Below are 19,664 nucleotides of genomic sequence, written 5' to 3'. Positions count from 1 at the left end.
ACACAACACTTCTTGCCCTCTGACTGCCGTGAATGTGGAACGAATAATGGCATGTCATTCAAGTTAACATTTTTGACAATGATATTGAAGTTGCAAAGCACAAAGTTAGAATGATTAAGTATATCAGTCCGTTATATTACATTAGCATAGACACGGAGATTTACAGTATTAAACAGGAAGGTATGTGAGTTTACAAACTGCAAAACAATTTTTAGGAGTTGATAAAATGTTTTCCATATTTTGGGTAAATTTTTTCCAAAATATGCAAATGGTTGCACATTTTAACAAATCACTGAATACTCTGATAAATGATATGAAAAAAAAATGATATAAAAACAAATCATTTCAAACACACCTCGAGGATGCTATAGTCTGTTCCTCTTGCATACATGACAATTGCATGAGCAGAATAAGTTCTAAGCTTCATTTCAAGTTTCATTTCTTCCTTGTTCTCGTTTTCCAGTAATCGGTACTTTATATAACTGTTTCCAGAAAATGTTACTGATGAGTCAGCTGGGAAAAAAAAAAAAAAATGTGGTTGTTTGCTATACATAGTTGTGAATGATATTGTGCATGTACACAAAACGCAGAGTCTGTGTTCATAATTAGTGGCAAACATTGTGAGTATATGTCATGATTAGAGATCTCCCGAACAGTTCGCTGGCGAATAGTTCCTGGCGAACATAGCTTGTTCGCGTTCGCCTCAGACGACGAACATATGCGATGTTTGGTCCGCCCCCTATTCGTCATCATTGAGTAAACTTTGACCCTGTACCTCACAGTCAGCAGACACATTCCAGCCAATCAGCAGCAGACCCTCCCTCCCAGACCCTCCCACCTCCTGGACAGCATCCATTTTAGATTCATTCGGAAGCTGCATTCTTTTTTTTTTTTTTTAAGACAGAAATGTGTTATATTTGAGCATGCTAGGCTGAACGTGCGTATATCATGGCTAGTTGCACTGAGGGTATGAGTATATAGCAGTACATTGTTGTGAAAGATGGCTGTCATGTTTAGGGTGTAGCTTGCACGTTATCAACTGTGTATTTATATCAGCAGCTCCACCACTAGTTATAAATCAAGTGTGAGTCGCCCCATGAGATGAGACTAGTGAATAACATAATACATGAACGGTTAAGGTAAAGGCATGTAAGGAACTACGACAATAAACTCTTTAGGAGGTGAAATAATGACATGTTTAAACGCTTGCTACTTTACGATTAGTTAATGTGCAGAGAGCAGTTCAAGTGATCAAAGGCATGGTGTGGAGGATTGGCTATAGTTGGACATGCTTGGCAGGCTGCTGTTTACTGCTTGTGCTCATCCGATCCCTTCTGGGCGCCAGGTGCAGACCCTGGGAGTCCCTGATACCTGGAACAACAAAGGTCTCTGGCTGAGTGCCGGGTTCGCGGCTTGAGGTGGTGGAAGCTTGTTTTGTCGGGTGGTCAGATCTGTCCCGGTGGTGCTTCACGTCCGGTGCGGGATTGTGGTGGCTTAAGGTGGAGGCGAGTGCTTGACGTGGGGCAGGCTCTGCATTTCTGTTTGTGCCTCCGGTCCCGTCTTCAACGCCTTTTGCGTTGGTGGATTTTAATGGGGACTGCTTCGCTTAGCTGTGGTGGAGCTTGTTGGGGCTGTGGTGGAGCTTGTTGGGGCTTCCTGCTTGTTATTTGCTTCCAAAATTGATTAAAGAGTCTGTCCAGCTTAGACTCAATATCCTGCCATGCTTTGCTGGTACCAGGAGGACACGCGGCTGCCGCCATATTTAGAGAGTCGCAGATGAGTATGTCAGCCTGGGCGGCTGTGCTCTGTGCGTCCATTAGCTCCAGACAGCCTCTCAAGGGTGGACCGGGATAACCCCACCGGACCGAGGGGGGGGGGGGGGGGGGTGGGTAACGGAGCTCCTGCCAGGAAGTAGCTGCTCCTGGGCATCCCAGGATCGGGAGATCATCCGCCTCTCCCGCCCGGTGAGCACCAGGCCACACTTGCAACGCGGAGGTAAGTAAGAGTCTGTCAAGTTGCTGACCGCTATTAAGCGTGTCGGGTCGGTCAGGTAGGAGCAACATTGCTGGGTCATCCCCTTCTGGGGTGAAATTCGCTTGTTGATAGCTGCTTAAAGTGAGATATTGAGGGAGCTCACACGAAGTGCGTCTTTCCTCCATGACAGCTAGGCCCCGCCCCCCGGAAGCTGCATTCTTAGTGAGAGGAGGGACAGTGTAGCTGCTGCTGATTTAATAGGGAAATCGATAGCTAGGCTAGTGTATTCAGTGTCCACTACAGTCCTGAAGGACTCATCTGATCTCTTCTGTAAGGACAGCACCCCAAAAAGCCTTTTTAGGGCTAGAACATCAGTGTAATCTAATTGCAGTTGCCTGCCTGCCAGCGTGTGTGTCAGGCTCACAGCGTATACTGTGCCCACTTGCCCAGTGCCGCCACTCATATCTGGTGTCACAATAGCTTGCATTTAAAAAAAAAACAAAAAACTTTTTTGACTGTAATATAATAGCAGTCAGTTTCCTTCACACGTGTGCGTTTCAGGGCCTGCCAGGGCACAGTGTCACACCAGTGCAACTCATATCTGGTATAACAGTAGTGTACAATTAAAAAAATATATACAATTTTGACTGTAATAGATTGATAAGCAGTTAGTTGTCTGCAAGTGTGTGTGTCAGGCCTACAGCGTCTACTCTGCCAACTTCTGCCAGTGCACAGTGCCACTCATATCTGTTGTCACAGTAGCTTGCACGCATAGTACCACTAATCGAAAAAAAAATGACAGGCAGAGGCAGGCCACCCCGCAGGGGCCGTCGTGGTTGTGGTGCTGTGATTCCCTTTGGCCCTAGAATAATGCCCAGTGTTCAGAGGCCACGTACCCTGAACTCGAAAAGTTCTGAGGACATAGTTGACTGGCTAACACAGGACACCCAATCTTCTACAGCTTCCGCTCGGAACCTTGACGCACCATCCTCCTCCAGCTTAGCTTCGGGCACCTCTCAAGTTACCACTCGCCCGCCTGCCGCCACCACCAACACTAGCAGCACAGCCGCTTCACTTAATCTGTCAGAGGAGTTATTTACACATCAGTTGGAAGAAATGAGTGATGCGCAACCATTATTGCCAGAGGATGTAGATAACACTGATATGTCTCAGTCAGGCAGCATTACACACATGGACGTACGGTGTGATGATGATGATGTTGTACCCGCTGCTGCTTCCTTTGCTGAGTTGCCTAGGTCAAAAAAGTCTAGATTACCTCACCTTTATTAAGATGAATGAGGGATGGATCCTGAAGGGACTGACAGTGGGCGATACATTCAACTAAAAAAGGCCTTATGAGGAGGACGTAACATGGATTAAACTGATAAGAATAGAACTACTTAACACACCACTCCTATCTGGTGACACATTAGATTGCACGCGCAGTGCCCCAAATTTGAAGTAGGAGGACCGACCAAGCATCTTTTTCCATCTCCCGGTTCCTAAAATTGATGCCATATACAGGTCCCCTGAAAGGGGACGTAACAGGGATTAAACTGATAGGAATAGTACTACTTAACACACCTTATAATAATGCAGAGAGAGGCAACGCAGAGAGAGGAGTCTGAAGAAGAGGAGTCAGAGGAGGAAGGTGGCTTTGAGGAGGTGGAAGACCAAACACAGCAGGCGTCCCAGGGGGCTTGTTGTCACCTTTCGGGGACCCTTGGTGTTGTACGTGGCTGGGTGGAGGAAGAGACCTTCAATGACATCAGTGAGGACAAGGAAAGGGACATGGCTAGCTTGGTATCCAACCTTGCGCAAATGGGGAGTTGCCGGCTTGCAAATGGACTGTTTGCGGTTGTTTGTGGTGCATTAAACGGGGAGTTTGGTCTGTCACTGTGAAGCGGGCGTAACCCTTACACTACCTGATCGATACAACCTTTCGGGGACCCTTGGTGTTGTACGTGGCTGGGTGGAGGAAGAGACCTTCAATGACATCAGTGAGGACAAGGAACGGGACATGGCTAGCTTGGTATCCAACCTTGCGCAAATGGGGAGTTTGCGGTTGTGCAAATGGACTGTTTGCGGTTGTTTGCGGTGCATTAAACGGGGAGTTTGGTCTGTCACTGTGAAGCGGGCGTAACCCTTACACTACCTGATCGATACAACATCATACCTGATGTTTTAAAGCACATTATTCCAAACAATTTAGGAATGTTAGGTGATTTATGCCCTTTATGGATTAAAACCATACTCTGCAGCAACTATGTAATTTTCCATGGGAGTTTTGCCATGGATCCCCCTCCGGCATGCCACAGTCCAGGTGTTAGTCCCCTTGAAACAACTTTTCCATCACTATTGTGGCCAGAAAGAGTCCCTGTGGGTTTTAAAATTTGCCTGCCTATTGAAGTCTATGGCGGTTCGCCAGGTTCGCAAACATTTGCGGAAATTCGCATTCGCCATTCGCTAATGGAAAATTTTATGTTCGCGACATCTCTAGTCATGATACATATATACTGAATAAAAAAAATAAAAAAAGATGGACTCTAGCTTAATGGTTTCTTTATACTTATAGGCGTGTGTGGCCCATTTCATTATGGTGAGCTCTGGGAAATTCTCCCCATATGTTATTTTTTTTTTTTTTTTAACGTTCTGTATCGTGAATATTTATTCAAATGCTGAGTGGATGTGTGGTGTGGGTGAGTGCCTTATATAGGTGTAAGGAGGCTGTAAGTATTGTAGTTTTCTGTCTGTGTGATGTATAAGGCTGGATGGGTGTAATGGAAGTATAACTGTAAATTATGTGTTTTGCTGTGAGTGATGTGTGGTTGTCATGGCTGTCATGGGAGATACAATAGACCAAGGCATTTTATTGCACGGTAGCCCACTTTCATGTTTTAAAACACAACTTTTTATTTGGGATCTAATTAACGTAAATAAGAAGACCCACACAAGTATAAACATATAGAGACTGCAATCAGTCACAAAAGTGTTATTCAAAGCGGCACATAGTAACAGATGCAAACATACAAACACACATAATACACCTTCACAGTCACATACATAAAGACACATTTACACAGATACACACAAATACATATATAAGGACACACACAAATACATATATAAGGACACAAATAGAGACACAAATGGTTGCCCATTCATGGATATCTACATCAAGGCACATGCAAATACACACATGCACTCAGAAACATATTCATATGTATGAAAACAGACCTACTCATGGATACACATATATACACACTCACAGAGACATACACAAGAACACACACTCACATATACACAGACACATTCACAGATGCATGTAGCCAGGAGTAAAAAAAAAAATCAGGTGCTGGGCTACTAGCCAGGTCTGAAATGTGCACACTACAAATGCACATATATGTATTTTCTCTTCACATTGAAGGCAAGTTCTTCCCTTCCCAAAGAAAAAGATAGGGGGTGACAGTGTAAGTGGGGGTGATAGTGTGAGAGGGGCTGATAGTGTGAGAGGAGGTCATAGGGTGAGAGGAGGCGATAGTGTGAGAGGGGAGTGACAGTGTGAGAGGGGGTGACAGGGTTACAGGGAGGTGACATGGGGGTGACATCGTGTGAGAAGCGGTCACGGGGGGGACAGGGTGAGAGGGGGTGAAAAGGATGACAGGGGTGACATAGATTGAGAGGGGAAGGGGGTTGAAATTTACCTAGTGGTCTCTGTCCCTGGTGGTCCGATGGGCTCTCTGGTCTACAGCTCTGCCGGGTGCAGAGCTGCAGACCACATTGTAAATGTCTCGCGATCTCCAGTCAGAGCGTTGCTGTGGTAACCCGCGGCAACGCTCTGATTGGCTGGAGATAGTGAGACACTTCAGTCTGCATACATACAAAACAAATAGGTGGAACCGCTTGAACCTTTGATATACCATTGTGTTTTACAGATTATCAAAGGTTCAAGCGGTTCCACCTATTTGTTTTGTATGTATGCTTATGTTGCTATGGTGGTGTAAGGCATACCACATTTTAGGTGTTTAGAGCTGCGTACTGCCTTTTCTTTCCCACTGTATATACAATTTCTTTTTCACTTCAGTCTGCAGCTCACATCCGGCAGAGCTGCAGCCTGAAGGCTGGCTCTCCCCAAGGGCAGACCGAGCGGAGGGGCCTCTCACCCAGCGGCATAAAGGGCAAGCCGCCGAGCCCCCCCCCCTGTGTCGGGTCCTCAGTCATAGACCGAGAACCCGACAGTTCAGTCAGCCCTAAGGCAATTTTGGCTTAATTAGAGAGCCGCCTCTGCTCACACAATGACATAGTGACACACACCGTAATACATGAGAAGAAATATATGTGGGAAGCAGTGAAATTTCTATTTAGTGCAAAATGAGAAGGGAGATTAAAGTTAGCTGTACCTGAACCAATATAGCTAATGTAGGGTTAGGTGCTGTATGAGGGAGATAAGGTAGTAGTGAGGGGATAAGGTTTGTAGTGAAGGGATAGGGGCTGTAGTTAAGGATAGGGGCAGTAGTGGTTGGCTAGGGGCTGAAGTTGGGGTTACAGGCCATAGTAAGAGGATAGGGGCTGTAGTGGTTGACTATGGCCTGAAGATGTAGTTATGGGCTGTAGTGGGGGTTACAGGCTGTAGTAAGAGATTGGGTCAGTTGTCAGGGATTGGGACTGTTGTGGGGTATAATGGTGGGCCGTGGTGGAGGCTAAGGGCAGTATTGGGGGCTTCTGGCAGTTGTGGAGGTTTAGGAGTAGTAGGGGGGTTAGGTGCAGTAGAGGGGGGTTAGAGGCTGAGGTTGGGACTAAAGTGGTGCAATGGGGCAGACAAAGGGCTTTAATTAATAAATAAAACAAAAAGCAAATGCAGTTTCTTCAACCTCCTTGAGGCTTACCACAGGCCAAGAAGGGGAGAATCATAATCCCTGGTGGTCAGTTTGGAAATGCAGCCTGTCTGCACCGCCAGCTTCTTCCAGCAAGCACCCTGAAATGTATCAGAGTATTCCTGTGGTAACCCATTTGGCTTATTGTCACAGGCCATTATGAAGACACATTAATGTGAGTTTAATTGCTCACAGTACTTCCTCCAAAGGGAGGGAATGTGTGGACAGAAGAAGGGATGCAAAAAATTGAATCGAAAGTCATTTTGGTTACACACTGAATATGGAGATTAAGATGCTCAACAATGACATTAGTGGATGTGATGCTAATGTCAGTTAGTGTATATTCCGGAGGACAAAAGAATTTGTTTCCACCATCAACAAATCAATATGTCCAATTCAAAATCCTTTAAATCCACACCAGTACAAGCCGATTGATCCAGGTAATAATTTATTTCCCAGATGAATTGACTAGTTTATGGATGAAACACATTTTTGCACAAGTCTAATAAGAAATATGTGAAGGTCAACAAGCGTAGGTCCACACTGAGGTACAAGGATCATGTTTTTCACTGATTACAAACATCAATAAAAATGAATCTTACTTTGACATTGTCCAAGATTGTCTTCTGGGCAAACACAGTTGTAGTTTTCTTCTTTTTCATCCACAACACATTCTGTTCCTTCAGGACATGAGCCTGCATCACACAGATTGTTTATAATTGGACACTTTCCTCCTAAAACATATACATCACAATACATTAATTTACACACAGATAATAACAAACAACAGATAAAACAAATGTTCTAGTAATTAATAATTTACACATACCTTTACACAAACATATGGACTTCCTTTGGTGTCTTGGTGTGACAAAGCTCAACCTTGCAGTGCTGTGTGTTGACATCATATTCTCATCCACAGATATTTTTTCGTCACAAAACCTTTGAGGGCATTCAACATTAACACAGAGCTTGTGGAAGACGCTGAGAATTTTAACACCACTAAAATCTTCAATATCAGCAATGCTGGCATTTAGTTTTTGAATTAGAAATTTGGGTGGAAAAAATGTGCTGCCAGGTTTATCTATTGCCAGCAGGACATCAAGATGAGATGGTGGATCTGAAGGTTGCAAGCCAACAATCTGGACATCTATTTTGCGCCCACCCAACAGATTTTTCAATGTCCTTTGGAAGTTGCGCCAGTAATCCCCAATGAACTCCTCTGGGGAAAGGTTTGCAAACCGAAAAGTTATGCTATGATTTAGCAACTCCTGTGTAATCTGTCGTATACTTACTGTGATATCGGCTGCCGTGGTAAACTTTCCATCAGTGACACTAACATTTAATAGATATTGACCAACATCCAATCGCCTGTGAGCAATCAATTTTCCCCCTGTGCTTGAAACAGAAAATAGGTTTTCTGCTTTAGAACTGCTAGAGCTTTCTAAACTGTATGTTAGGGTATCATACACATCCTGGTCCGTTGCATGGATCTTTCCAATCACACCTCCAGCATATTCATCTCCATATGTTGTAATATATATCTCTAATGGTAAGATTGCTGGAGGGTAGATGCTTTCCTCAATTACACGCACTTCAATGTTGGTTACAGATGATAACTGTGGTTTCCCATTATCAGATACCTACATGAAATAAATATATAGATACGTGAAAAACAAATGAATAATCAGAACAGAAAAAAATAAATATGCAACTATTACGGTAACTAAATTCAACCCCATGTATTTCACAGTTTATATGTTTAACATGTATGTATGTGGCTGTTCAATAACAAAACCAAACACATTGCAAATTCTAATTTCTGTCAGAAGATGGCGTCAAAGTGTACTGTCTTAAAACGAAAATATAGAAAATGATTATTGCTCAACTAAATGCCACTATACCATCTCATCGTAGAACCCCTAAGGAGGACCTTCCTTGCAGTAAGTCTTTCTAATATTAACATTTACTATCAAATGTGGACTTCTTCTGTCTACTTCATAAGAGAAGATTAATTTATGTAATCCACATGGTCAATAATTTGTCAGTCACAAATTAATAAATAACATACATCAGTAACAAAGACAAATTAAAATGTCCACTCTTCTTCTAATATAGCAATTGAGCTGAAAATTCTGTTTGAATTATTTACTTCACAATTATGCAGTTGTGTTGCGGGGATGGCATAATACAATTCTAGAATTAGAAACAAATATTTGTGGGTTATAAACTGCATGAAAATAATTCAAAGAGTCGGAACAGAATAGATCTCCTGTATGTCTGACATTTAAGTTGCTTTAATTAAACTATAGTGGAGAGCAATGCATTACAACCTTGATGTCTAGTATTAATAATAGATTTTTTCTTATAAAATTAACCAAGAACAATACCATTGTTCTATACCATTAAACAATACCATTTAAGCCTATCATAGTGACTATGATGCTAGAAGGTTTTCCACACTCTGACCTGGATTATAGGAAATACAATGTGTTTTTTTTTTTATATACTATGCTGCAACCTGGTATTACCCTGATACTGTGATTTTGGTCTTTCAGCTTCTTAGCAGATAGCTCCTTTTTGGTATCTTTATGGAAATCCCAAGGATTGCAAGGATCAGGGAGCTAAACCGCCCCCTAATCTGGTACCCTTACATATGGCAACCCTACAAGGGGATCAATTTAGGGAGTTTTCTATATAGCTGCAAGATGCAGCCGTGGCCAGAAAACACGAGTCAGAATTTATTTTGTCCAAATTAAATTCAGAAATTAAAATAAATGTTAGAATTAAGTATGAAAATACATTTTTTTCAAAAGCATAAAATTCGGATTTAAACAAACATTTTTTTTTTTTTTTGCCAAATGTATTTAGACGAAACCAAACATTTGGCGGTGCTCAAGTATAGTAATTCTAGAGCTTTGAAGCTTTGAATTCTTTACGCAAACACATAAAAGCAGTTTTGTAGGCATTCCCACGGTGAAACAAATCTAAATCTTATATGTTTATCTAACAAATTCCTTTTGAATGTTAATTTTAACCAACATATACAAATGGAAAAAAAAATTTCATCAAGCAAATATAATTAGTTTTTTTTTTTTAGAATACTTTTATGAATCTTAAAATATAAATCATGAAGTACATAAAGAGAAGGACTATTAATGTTACTCCATTTTTTTTAATAAGCATAGTTATGTTCTTGTTGTATAAACATAGTGAATAGCTTATCTTGTGTGTTTGCCATCCTGGCTGAATATATCAGAATGCTTAAAGGGACTCTCCAGTGCCAGGAAATGCCCCCCTCCCACTCCCCATCCCATGTTGCTGAAGGGGTTAAAACCCCATTCAGTGACTTACCTAAATCCAGCGCCGATGTCCCTCAGCGCTGGGTCAGGATCCGCCTACTCTCCTCCCCCGCCGACGTCGGCCAGCGCATGCGCAGCAATGGCTGCGAACTCGCATTAGACCTCCCCATAGGAAAGCATTATTCAAGCTTTCCTATGGGGATTTCGGCAATGCTGGAGGTCCTCACATAGCGTGTGGACATCCAGCGTCGTTTAAAACACTTTTCGTGTTCTAAGAACACGGAAGTCCCTCTAGTGGCGGTCTGACAGACAGCCACTAGAGGAGGACTTAACCCTGCAAGGTAATTATTGCAGTTTATAAAAACTGCAATAATTACACTTGCAGGGTTAAGGGTGGTGGGAGTTGGCACCCAGACCACTCCAATGGGCAGAAGTGGTCTGGGTGCCTGGAGTGTCCCTTTAACATAAGCCACAATTTAAGGGTTTTGGATACACTTTTAAAATAAACACAAGCAAATGAGGGCACCCTTAAAGTGTATAAGAATTTTTGTAAATAAAGCATTAAAAAAGAAAATTCTAACAGATTGTGATCATTTGAAATAAGTAATAAATATAGTTCAAATCAAGAGCATAGTGTGTAAAAAATAATCTAAAACTGTGAAATACCAGGAAAGAAAAACATATAGATATAATTAGGGAACTTTTACTATTCACAAATGAATACTTTTCTTACATTTATAACAAATCATCAGGAACATAGATCAATTGTCTATAAAGACTTCTGGTGAGGTGAGTGTGTGCTCTACTTAGAATCATCATACAAGATACTATTTTCTCTGAAAGTTCAATCACAAAGTTTCTTAAAGGCACAGGTGTTCAATAATCTGTACTTCCAGTCCAAGCATGCTATCATAAATTCAGTTTAAAGTGACACTGTAAGCATCAAAAACACTATATCTTAATGTAGTGGTTTTGGTGCGTAGGCCCTGTTTTTGCACTCTGGCAAAGGTAAGCATTGCAGTTTGTGACCTGAGAAATGATAACGTTTCCATTTGTCAATCAGGGTGTTTCTAGTGGCTGTCAATCAGAAAACTAGTAGAGGCACTTTCTTCTGATGGCTTTTAATTATTGAAAACCTTCACATTAGGTGTCGCAATGGAGCAGCTTTTCTCTTAATGAGTAGCATTGGATTGCCCTGAGATGAGAATTATTTTAGAGGAAAGAAGGAATATTTACCAAGGGGAGAGTAGGACACAGTGACAAGAGTGTTGTTTTTCCTTTCACAGAGGACTCCATAAACTAAACAAGAACAAATCTCCAACTTTATAAATAAGTATATTTTTTTTATACGGTAAGACTTTTTTTATGTTAGACTGTTCCTCTAAGAAACCCAATTAAGCCGATGTTTTGTAATATATTTATTCAACTATGTTGTTAGTTGTTGGTATGCAGGGTACATGGCTGAAGGGCAAAATCAACAAATCATAATCTTTTGGGTTATTGGTTCATTGCGGTCTGTTATAACAATCATGGCTGTCTGCATGAGGGGGCCCCTCCCTGAGACTGAAATGTGCAGTGAAGTCATTTATCCTGAGGCCTATATGCAAGGGATATGTAAAAATGCTGAAATCTACAATATATTAAACGCGTTTAGCAGCAATTACGTGCATGTTTTGTTTTACCCTCAATACCATCAATATATTAACTACTTAAATGGTAACAAATAAGCCATGCAAGGATGGTCAATCAGCACCCGTTCTGCTGCTCACTGTACAGCAACAATAACTGTGATTAACAGGAAATCCATGTATTTTCCTTTTAATAATAAAAACGCAACCAAAAAGATAAGTGACAAGAGAGGGTTCATAAACAATTATCAACAGTGTCTTCAACCCCTAGCAGGTTGTATTAGTATTAAATTCTCCAGAGCATGAACTGTGCCCTTGAGTATTATCTTTTCAAGATACAAGACCTTGCAGAACAGACCTTGCAGAACAGACCCTTCTATAAAATGCGTGCTGAAGGTCCTGCAGGAAGTGAGCAGCAAATACTGCAATGTCCAATTCAAAGCAGACTGCTCCGCACAGCATAGTTTACTGAAAGGAACACTATAGTCACCTAAATTACTTTAGCTAAATAAAGCAGTTTTAGTGTATAGATCCTTCCACTGCAATTTCACTGCTCAATTCACTGTCATTTAGGAGTTAAATCACTTTGTTTCTGTTTATGCAGCCCTAGCCACACCTCCCCTGGCTATGATTGACAGAGCCTGCATGAAAAAAAAAACTGGTTTCACTTTCAAAAAGATGTAATTTACCATAAATATAATTGTATCTCAATCTCTAAATTGAACTTTAATGACATACAGGAAGCTCTTGCAGTGTCTAGCAAGCTATTAACATAGCAGGGGATAAGAAAATCTTAATTAAACCGAACTTGCAATAAAGAAAGCCTAAATAGGGCTCTCTTTACAGGAAGTGTTTATGGAAGGCTGTGCAAGTCACATGCAGGGAGGTGTGACTAGGGTTCATAAACAAAGGGATTTAACTCCTAAATGGCAGAGGATTGAGCAGTGAGGCTGCAGAGGCATGTTATATACATCAAAACTGCTTCATTAAGCTAAAGTTGTTCAGGTGACTATAGTGCCCCTTGAAGGTTACATATTAAACTTGATATGATATATTTCGTGATTACAATGTAAGATAGTTTAAATCTTAACAGTAGGAATGAAGTAGAATTAAGATAAATCTTTACATTATTTGTACTTCGTTAAAAGAAAAAAAAATGTTTATAACAATTGGTTTTACATTACAGCCACTGACTTTGCCCACTATGATTGCAGCTACCTCCCTCTGTTCGCTTGTTCCTGACTGTGATAACAAAACTGTAATGAACAGCGCTTCCTGTTGAGAAAAAAGAGCCTAGCCTCTCTTCTTACATTGTTTAATGCTTATTTTGCACATGGTTTCAATATGAAGTGTATAAATATGGTTTTTAAAAAAATGTGAACATATTAAATCTACAAAGATTACTTTTGTATAAAAATAACATTTTGGTGATTCATATCAGGAAACTTAAAATGCAGTTTATTCCATAGAACCAACTTCAAGAACTATTGCCATATAATATTACTGAGTGGAAATTAAAACACCCCAAAATCACATTACCTGTACACGTAGAAGGAAGTGGTGATTTATTTTTCTATTCAATGTGGCTGCAGTTTTAACTACTCCTTGCTGGTCAATCTGAAACGTGCTTTCTTCATTACCACTCAAAACAGAGAAAGTGAAAGGTGGACCATTGTGTGAAGAATCTTTGTCAGTCACGATCAGCTGCAGGACGCTGAAACCAACCGGCTTGTTCTCCTGAAAAACAAAGATTGTTCTTAAGAACTCTGGATACTAGCTAGGTTTTTATGAAAGCTTGCAAAGCACAATGAAGCCCCAAGTTCATGCAAATGAGATACTGCACTAGTTTCTGCATTATAGTGCGGGAAAACACTTGGATGAAATATGCATCAACACACAGCCGTGAAACATGAAGAAATGCAGTTGCACAAACATAAAACCTGACAAGTACGCGAGAATTATGGTTTAAACTTTGTTTCAACAGCCTGCATAGTGTGTATCTGTGCATAAATGAGCTTGTTAAGGCTTCAGCAGGGATAACAGAAAATATGACAGAACACCGTAAAATCTACTTTTTGCAAGTGCTTACTCTGCTGATCCTGTAAACCTGAAATCCTGTGTTAATGAAACTTCAAGTACTTTGGAGAATTGCTTGTTAGTCTCCACTGCGTAAAAACTGGTGTCAAACCAATTTAAGTTTTCTTATGCCGAAAAATGTGAATACATTTCAGACAGCAGAACCTTTGGCTAGCCCTTGGCATTTTCAGCCTAATAAGGAAGTCAAGTGCACACAGCTCAAACAAGGCCTTAGGTACTCAAAGACTGAGGATTCATGAAACGGCTACATCTCCAAAGCATTATGCAGAGTATATAATAGTTTCCCTATAGGTCTTATTATCATTACATATAAAATGTATTACCATCATTTCCCAAGTGTCACTCTTAATGACTTCCCCCATTTTATATCCTGGTGTCCCTCCTCTCAGGAGCTCAGATTGCTCGGTGTGGAGATTCATTGCAATTCAAATCACAGGGATAGTGTTTACACAGCAGTATGTGTTCATAATTAATATATGTACATAATATGCATGGTTCAAGTTATTAACAACTTGTCCAACTTCATAAACTGCCATCAATAGGTCACATAATCCTTTAACCCCTTTAAGGACACATGACATGTGTGACATGTCATGATTCCCTTTTATTCCAAAAGTTTGGTCCTTAAGGGGTTAAAGGGACACAATAGTCACCAGAACAGCTAGAGCTTAATGTAGTTGTTGTGGAGTGTGTAGTATGTCCCTGCAGACCTTTTACTGTAAACACTGCCTCTGAGCAATGCAGTGTTTACATTACTGCCTGGGGGCACCTCCAGTGGCAGTCACTCAGATAGCCACTAAATGTGCTTTCTAGGTTAGTGTTGCACATTGTGTAGCAGTGATGTCCAGGGGTTTCATGCATTGCATGGAGGTGCTGAAAGTTCCTCATAGTGATGATGATGATGATTGATTCAATGCATCTCCATGAGGAGATGCTAATTGGCACAGCGCTGGATTTTCCTGCACATGCACAATAGCCACCCAATGCTTTCCAATTAGATGAAGTGGTCTGGATGCCTATACAGTCACTTTAAAACACACTCAGCAATGCCATAACATCTAGTCACTCCCCCAAAATAAATATAATTTACTTTGTGCATGTGTGGGCCTCGTCTTCATTTTAGTCTTAAACATTCACCAAGCATTTTTAAATAAAGTAGCTTACTTTCTTAATAAATCCCCAAAATTGCTCTTTTTCTCTGTGTGTGTATGCGCGTGTCATGAAACAGAACAATGCATTCAGTCAGTAGGAGACCTGCGGGGTAAATGTGCAGTCTGCCATTGCCTGCCCTCAGAATATTTTCCAATTACCTCATTCACAACAGATTGTGCCGCACTCTCATTGAACCTCATGTTAAGCCACCAAGAGATCCTGTCACTGACTTGTCACTTCTGCCAGCACTTTATAATACGTAACTGAATACTTGTTAACAAGACCTTGAATGACTATGCCCTATTGTTAATTTATTTTTTGTTATATCTGAAGTTAATATATAATCTAAGTCATTTAGTGAGAAACCTGAATCAGTAATATGCATAAAGGAATGTTCATACCCTTTGATTGTTACTTCTAGAGCTGCTTATTTGTATCAGATCAGCCCCGGTTTTGAAGCTATGTGACATTAACAAAGGTCCTGTTTACACAGTATTTGCTTTCATCATGGATTTTTTTCCCTTTCCCATTTGTCATGCTTTGACATAAGTACTTTCTTTTCTATAAATCACTGTAGGTGTACATTAAAGAGAGATGCTTTCCCTTCAAACAGTCTATGTGACTTGGTTGCACATTTTCATTGAAGAAAAAAAAAAAAAAAATTAACCCGCAAAACCTAAAGTGGGCTTTCAACCATTCACTCGACACAAAACATGGTGATTATATTCCACTTTCGTTGTAACGTCTTGAACATTAGATAGAACCATCCTCTATACCTATAAAAATAACTACATAGACCAAAACACAGCTGAAATGATGTGACCATGCCATGTAATTAATGGGATTGGCGATTTTAGCACTCAGCCGTGTAATCTATAAAACACACTTTGTGGACGAATGGACGGTACTGTCTGGTTCACAGATTTTCAAAGAAACATCTGCCACATTGCTTTGTTAAATGTCTTTCCTGTTAGAACTACTCTCTCAACTCCATATGCTGTCATTGTGATGCATGTGATCAAATAGGAGTGCTTCCCTTCAAGACGTTTCCACCGCTGAGACTATACTTATCTATTCTTTTTCGGTCTTGCAACAGCCAGTCTCTGCCATTCTGTCTAATGTAACTCACAGTGATGTTGTTTTGGGATTGACATGTTGAGGGAAAGTGGGATATGAAGACTAGAACTACTAATACCCTAAATTCAACTTTTCAATTTACTAAACAATCGGCAGGAAAAAAAGCACTGCGAAGGTTTGTAAATTGGAATTACATGAACCCCCTAAAAGATCTCAATATGACTACGCACAGAGAACAGCTTAAATTTGCTATTTCCAACTCACTTGAATAATAAGGCTATAATTCTCCTGTGAGAAAATTGGTGGATTGTCATTGACATCAGATACATCAATGTTAATAGTTGTGGTATTAAGCCTTGAAGGATTGCCATTATCCTCAGCTTGAATAGTTAACGTATATCCGGAAATCTATAAGAAAGAAGAAGAAAAATCAATTACAAGATATTCCCTCCAAAACCACAAGTTTATTTCTCTGATATACTAGATGAAAGGGAGACATAAATCTTGTGTATTAAGATGGAATCCAATTAATTCTACAGCATTCTATCCTTCAATTCCTTCTGCCCTAATAATGTTTTGCAGATAATTGCTAAGAAAAAAAGTTTTGCGTGACTCACCTTCTCTCTGTCTAAAAGTTTATTCACTTTAACTTCCCCTCTTACAGGATCAATGAGAAATGTATTCCCCTGGTTGCCGTCTGTAATGGAGTATCGTATGTGATTGTTCAAAGGTCCATCAACATCATCTGCAACAACCTAGATAAAAGAATATTTTCACATGGTGCACACACCGAAAGAAAAGAGTGAACATTTTTGAAGTAATTTGTCCTCATATCCCAGATTTAACTTATGAAAAGAAGATCCCATGGGTATATTTCAATAGTTTTAGTATTTCCTTCATAATTCCACCAAAAGAACAAAAAAGAAAAAAAAAAAAGTAAAGACTGCCCCGAGCAACATAAGCACAACTTAATATCTGGTACAATTGTTCTCAAAAGAAGATGTTCTACATGCATATATTACCATCTGGCTATTGTCTCCCATTACAGGTTGGAATGATAAAAAAAGAATAAAGTGAAGCAATTCCTATAATATTTTCTTTATAAAATGTGCAGCAATGTGTCATGAGCTTACAACTGTCAGTATCTTGGCTGCTCATTACTAAACTCATAATAATTGGTTCACAAAAAGAGACAATATATATGCCCTAAATTTAAAAAAAAAACCAAAAAAAAACTTGCAGGCAGGCTCATACTGGAGGATAGGTAAGGGAAAAAAGAAATAAAATCTGTAATGAAAATAGTATGTACGAGGTATTTCATGAAGAATTCATTCAAATGCCAAAGCACTAATTGCAGTAACCTAGGAAGTATTTTGTAGCACATATGTGGACTAAACAAACATGCGCTAACGGAGTGTGATAAAAAATATAATCCAGGAACATTGGCATCTAGGCAGTCACTGTCCTAGATGTTCCAAGGACCTGATATATTAACCTAGCAAACATGGCAAGTAGTGAATCTCTTGAAAAGTAAATATAAACATAGGAAAAAAAGGTACCATGATAACAGGTTGTCCAGATACTGCATCTTCACTAACAACAGCAGTGTATGTGCTTTGCGTGAACACTGGTGAATTGTCATTGACATCAGTCACATTAATGTTCACAGTCGCAACATCACTCAGAGGTGGAGTGCCCCCATCTGTGGCCTCTACTGTCAAGTAATACTCAGGTGAGGCTTCATAGTCCAGATGCTCAATAACAAATATAGATCCTGTAAAAAATACACAGTATCTATATTAGAGAATGTAAAAATATGATTATTTTCTTCATATTTTTGTAGACAGAAGAGCAAACTGTGGAATCATATGGATATAAAATATATCAAAATATTAAAACATTTTCCAAATATTTAATTATTTTAAACATTTATCAAAAATATTAAGTCATTTGAAAAGCGTATCCAAAAGTATGAAATTGAACGTCTACATTGATATTACGGTCTCTTTTAACAAATAGCATAAATGTCTATTATCAATAGTGCTATGCATATATATTTCTTGCAGCTCTGGAAAGAAATTGCTGTATTGGTTAAGAGATCATTTGATCTACATGATGTACAGCTGAAAGCTGTATGTTCAACTGGCCATGTTGCTTATTGTCTAAATGGTGCTTGTAGGTTAGTGAATTCTTTAGATGTTCCGTAATAAGAATAATACAATTTAGTAATTACTTTTTACTTGAGCACCCAAAAATGTGTCATGCAATATCACACTTTTACCACTACATTGCTTTATCACATAAGGTAGTATAATTGGAAGAAAAGATAATTACCTGTAAGTGGATTTATACTAAATTTTCCATGTTCATTTCCACTGATTATTTTATACAATATTTCTGCATTGACTTCAATATCTCTGCTAGTAGCATAGACCTGAAGGACCTCTGTTCCGATTTCAACATCTTCTGACAAGTTTGCTCCATATTCTCGGAGTTCAAACACTGGTGGATTATCATTAATATCCAAGACAGACACCACAACACTTGTAACTGTAGAAAGTTTTCGAGGTAAACCTTGATCTGTAGCTTTGACAGCCAGAGTATAAGCTGCTTGCAATTCTCGATCCAAGGGCTTCTCCAAAATAATTGTTCCAGACAACTCATCAATTGAGAATTGACCTTCTGCCGAGTTAACTAATGAATATTGCACCTTCTGATTAAGTCCTACAAAGCAAACCACAGACTTTAAGCTGACACACAAATAACACTTTAAAGATTCAAATGGATACCTAAATGTAAAATAAGTCTATGAAAATAATATGCACACGGATATTATTATTAAAATAATGATTTTGTATATAAACAGTAAGTACATTATAAATATGTTAATGGTGTGCTCCTTATCAATATATTAATGGTTTCTCCTTCTAATGTGTAGATTATTTTTTTGGAAACCCTTAAATCACAGGGTTAATATTCTGTGAATTGTTTCCTGTAATTCACAAATATGATGTAATAATTGGCATATCATGAAGGTTAAGCTCTTGCTGCCAGGACTCGGTGAGAGGCTGCCTACAAAAGGATGAGTATGGATCCTCATTACTTTATCCCTCTTCCTCACGCTACAAGTCCTTTCCAATTACCTATTTATTTATTTTTTATATATATACATGTGTGCGTATGCATATTTTATAAGTAGTATATATAATATTTCTATAGTATAGTTTTCAAAAACAATTAGTAGAGTACTGGTCATGCTTCACCTCCAAATCTGAATAAATATGCTGTTAGTTTTTTTCAAACCCAATACATAGCATTGATTAGTAGGCACATAACAAAGCACCAGTAATTCAAGTACTATCTAAGCAATAGAATGTTTAAAACGTAAGCGTGGCACTAGTTCATTTTAATTATCATGCACATATTGCTTTTAGTTATTAAACCTCTACTTTGGAAATTAAATCATTTTCAGTAGGTCACAGGTTCATGGATGTGCAGGGAGCACACACCTACCATGGACCCTGCTTCTGCAATAGTATTTTATTTACAGAACTTTATGT

At 39.5% G+C, this 19,664-nt stretch overlaps 1 protein-coding gene across 4 annotated transcripts in view; it reads right to left on the bottom strand.

Annotated features, from left to right (window-relative positions):
• FAT1 (FAT atypical cadherin 1) overlaps window positions 1-19,664 on the bottom strand; it is a 173,990-nt gene that overhangs the window by 24,434 nt on the left and 129,892 nt on the right. For all 4 annotated transcript variants that reach the window (XM_063458085.1, XM_063458086.1, XM_063458088.1 and 1 more), the window contains exons 14-21: window positions 18,439-18,828; window positions 17,664-17,878; window positions 16,722-16,859; window positions 16,369-16,512; window positions 13,318-13,515; window positions 7,678-8,491; window positions 7,451-7,582; window positions 356-513 (exon numbers count right to left, since the gene is read on the bottom strand). In XM_063458085.1, coding sequence (XP_063314155.1) covers window positions 356-513; window positions 7,451-7,582; window positions 7,678-8,491; window positions 13,318-13,515; window positions 16,369-16,512; window positions 16,722-16,859; window positions 17,664-17,878; window positions 18,439-18,828 — 2,189 coding nt within the window. The remainder of the gene's footprint in view (window positions 1-355; window positions 514-7,450; window positions 7,583-7,677; window positions 8,492-13,317; window positions 13,516-16,368; window positions 16,513-16,721; window positions 16,860-17,663; window positions 17,879-18,438; window positions 18,829-19,664) is intronic.

This window comes from Pelobates fuscus, chromosome 6 (assembly GCF_036172605.1).
Source record: "Pelobates fuscus isolate aPelFus1 chromosome 6, aPelFus1.pri, whole genome shotgun sequence".
Classification (NCBI taxonomy): domain Eukaryota; kingdom Metazoa; phylum Chordata; class Amphibia; order Anura; family Pelobatidae; genus Pelobates; species Pelobates fuscus.
This window is presented reverse-complemented; position numbering and strand designations above follow the sequence as displayed.